We start from the raw sequence: 4116 nt of genomic DNA on the forward strand, positions 1-4116 counted from the left end.
CGTTACTTTACCTTTTTTTCCTTTTCATGATAGATTAGCTAAACTAAGAAAAAAGAAAAAAGAAATAGCATTGAAATATATTTTTATTGACCAATCAGAATTGCCTCCCAGGATCTATAATTGTCTCAAAAAGTCCAATATACATACATTATTGGACCTTTTGAATAACAGTCAAGAAGACCTTATGAAAATTGAACACTTTCGCATAGAAGATGTAAAACAAATATTGGGCATTCTAGAAAAGAAGTAGAAAAGCATTGCGAAATTGATTTACCAAAATTTTAAATCCATTGGATTTAGGATTTATTTCATTTTTTTTTTTTTTTACTTTAGAAAATTAGAAAAAAAAAAAAAAAAACGAAAATGGATTTTGAACCTTCAGCACAATCCATATATTGGGACCAGAATTGAATAAATGTATCTAGGGAGAATTCACTTTGACTTTGAAGTGACTACTCCCTAGATACGCACATCATGATATTTTATTTTAAAATTGATTCAATTTAAAAAAGACCTAAAGTTAGGGATTTATCAATCGGTAATGTTGCTCCAATACCCAACCAAAGGGCCACCGCAGTACCAATCAAAAAAACGGTTGTCGCTACTGGACGACGAAATGGATTTTGGAATTTATTAACATTTTCCAAAAAAGGTACTGTTAATAATCCCGCAGGTACTGAAACCATTAAAAGAACACCCAATAACTTGTTAGGTACTGTACGAAGTATTTGAAATACAGGAAAGAAATACCATTCAGGTAATATTTCCAAAGGAGTTGCAAATGGATCCGCGGGTTCACCAATCATTGAAGGTTCTAGAACCGCTAAGCCTACGTTACAAGCAATAGTACCGAGAATTACTACTGGAAAAATATATAAAAGATCATTGGGCCATGCGGGTTCCCCATAATAATTATGACCCATACCTTTAGCTAATTTAGCTCTTAATACAGGATCGTTCAAGTCAGGTTTTTTTGTTATTAGGATAGGTGAATTTTTCTAGATCCATCCCCCGAAGGAACCGGACATGATAATTTTTCATCATCCGGCTCAAGCAAAAATCAATCGAATCAAATGGATACAAACGGATACATATAAAATGAATCTATATGTTATCCACACATATATGAATGATTTCATATGTAAGAAAAAAGTTACCTGATTCCATTTTACGAAGTTGCAACTATACATTCCAAGGAATGCCATTTTTACAGGTAAATGCTCAATACCCAAGTAGGCGTACAAAGTTGATCGTGATCAAGTGCTTTCTGGGTCGTCTTAGGCCTTGCGATTCACCTTTATCCCAAAAATATATCGAGATTTTTTACATACAAAGGATTTACTTGTTACTAATATAGTCTAGCCTTTGCTCTTCTTTAGATCCCTTGTTTCACTCCGATAGTATAATAATAATAAATCGGGTCGATGCAGAAGAAATGAATGTATTTTCATACTATTAAGATAAGAAAGTAAAAAAAAAATAAAAATAAATAAATAAAATCTAATTTGCATTATGCCAAATCACTTATTCTACTGGATCTTACGGAGCCCTGTTCATACACGACATCGTCAGGTCTGATCATAGAAAAGATTCTCTTCAAGCGAACCAGCCTATCCTTTGTATGGGGCTTACACGGTGGTTGGAACAAAGACACATTTGGTTGTGAATTCCAATGTAGCAGATAAAGGCATATTTCTGCATGGCCCAATCAATAGTTCAAGTCACACACTCCCATAATCCATTTTCTCTTCGGGGAATTCCCTTCAACTATTCATGTCATATCAAATAAATAATAGAATATTGTGGAGTTGAAAGGAAATATCCAAATACATGTCTTATTTTTTTTTTTTTTTCAACAATCCATATTTGTAGCAATGAAATACTATTGTTCCTCCCCCAAGTAATAAGATAAATGATTGGCAAGTAATAAGATAAATGATTGGTTACAATATAGCTATGGTCTATATTCTCTATAAAGGACCAGAAATGCCTTGCTTACGTATCATTAGGAAATGCATTAACATAAATACAGCAGTAAGAAGGGGTAATACAAAAGTGTGTAAACTATAAAAACGGGTCAAAGTGGATTGTCCCACACTAGCACTTCCACGCAATAACTCTACCAAAGGCGATCCTATTACCGGAATAGCTTCCGGAACGCCTGTTACGATTTTGACTGCCCAATAACCAATTTGGTCCCAAGGTAAGGAATAACCTGTTACACCAAAAGATGCAGTCAACACAGCCAGAACCACGCCTGTAACCCAAGTCAATTCGCGAGGTTTTTTAAAACCACCAGTGAGATAGACACGAAATACGTGCAGGATCATCATTAAGACCATCATACTTGCCGACCATCGATGAACTGATCGGATTAACCAACCAAAGTTAGCTTCAGTCATTATGTATTGAACAGAAGTAAAAGCCTCAGTAACGGTTGGACGATAGTAAAAAGTCATAGCAAATCCTGTAGCTACTTGTACCAAAAAACAAGTAAGCGTAATTCCTCCTAGACAATAAAATATGTTAACATGAGGAGGAACATATTTACTAGTTATATCATCTGCAATCGCCTGAATCTCGAGGCGTTCTTCGAACCAATCATAGACTTTATTGAGATAGGTAAACCAAGAGGACTCCCCCCCTGAGAACCGTATATGAGAATTTCATCTCGTACAGCTCAAACAAAAACACCCAAATAATAGCTGAAACGGATATGGAATAGAAAGTTTGAAACTTCTTAATCTTTTCATTCAATTTTATCTGAAGACACAAAAGAGTAAAAATCCGAAAGCTCTTTTTTGTAGTTGTAATTATAATGCCAAAAAATCAAGTCGGCGCATTCGTCTTTATGTTGATCAGGCCTCTTGAATCTTCTATTTACCTACTTATTTCTTTTCTTTTTCTTTGCTTTGATTTGTTATTTATATGGAATGTGGCTTTATTCTTGTTTTCTTTATTTTTAATAGGAATTCTCTTGTTAAGACCCTATGAATCAATTGAAACTTCAGATTCATACCAGAACCGCGATGATTCAATAAAACCTTCAAACTAAGTCCAAAGATTCTTTGAGTAAGAATTATTGGATCATCACTTATTCAATGAATAGAATAGATATAATAAATAAAAATACAAAGAAAAGAAAGGTTTGTCCTTTGATCAAAATAAGCATAAACTAAATGAGAGTTTGAAAGAAGAAAAAATTTCTCGATTTATAAATAAAAAACCTCTTTCTTTGAAAATTTTTTTTTTTTTTGAGTCCGGCCGCGAGGTTTGAATATTAAGTATGAATCATAGTTCGAATACTTCGTGATCCATTTCATATATTCCGTGCTCCAGATACTAGAATGGCTATCCGACGGGATAAAACTATCTCGATCAAGAGGACAGACCCATTTTCTGTACTATCAATAGGATCAATTATAACAAGTCACACACTCATATTCCGGAAATACAGAAACAAAAAAAATTTCGCGGTCGAACTACCAAAATAGAATGGGCTAAAAAAAATCCGAGAACTAAAAGTTTCACTTTTTGTATTGAAAAGCGAGGCTTCGTGGTTCTTGTGAATCTAATTCAGCGAAATTCCATCCAGTAAAACGGAAGAATTATAAATCTCCAAAATAATAGATAAGAATATCGAAAATAAAGCCATTGCGACACCCATCAAAGGAGTCGTTCCCCATCCAGGAGCTACTTTACCATATTCCGAATTCAATGGTTTCAAAAAATCCCCTACAACAGTTCGTCTTGGACCAGATCTAGAACTACCCTCAACGGTTTGTGTAGCCATAAATCTTATTTTGTATTCAGTGAGATCTGTTGACTTTGTATATCATTCCGCTGTAAATAAACGATCTTATCATAGATCCATTGTGATCTTGAAATTATATTTATATTTATATTATTTATATTTATATTTATATATATTATTTATATAATTATATAATAATGGAAACAGCAACTTTAGTCGCCATCTCTATATCTGGTTTACTTGTAAGTTTTACTGGGTACGCCTTATATACTGCCTTTGGGCAACCCTCTCAACAATTAAGGGATCCATTCGAGGAACACGGGGACTAATTGAAGTAATGAGCCTCCCAATATAATATTGGG

At 33.9% G+C, this 4116-nt stretch overlaps 1 protein-coding gene across 1 annotated transcript; it reads right to left on the reverse strand.

The window, feature by feature from the left end:
• Positions 1-518: 518 nt before the first annotated feature.
• LOC149506227 (cytochrome b6) lies at positions 519-3837 on the reverse strand. Its single transcript, XM_089757898.1, has 2 exons — positions 3437-3837; positions 519-2612 (listed from the first exon to the last, which is right to left on the reverse strand). Exons 1-2 carry the CDS (start codon positions 3440-3442, stop codon positions 1971-1973), a joined length of 648 nt encoding a protein of 215 aa, XP_089614024.1. The 5' UTR covers positions 3443-3837; the 3' UTR covers positions 519-1970.
• Between the last annotated feature and the right edge of the window lie 279 nt (positions 3838-4116).

This window comes from Durio zibethinus, unplaced genomic scaffold (assembly GCF_047325235.1).
Source record: "Durio zibethinus cultivar Kanyao isolate XHJ-2024 unplaced genomic scaffold, ASM4732523v1 HiC_scaffold_1, whole genome shotgun sequence".
Taxonomy (NCBI): domain Eukaryota; kingdom Viridiplantae; phylum Streptophyta; class Magnoliopsida; order Malvales; family Malvaceae; genus Durio; species Durio zibethinus.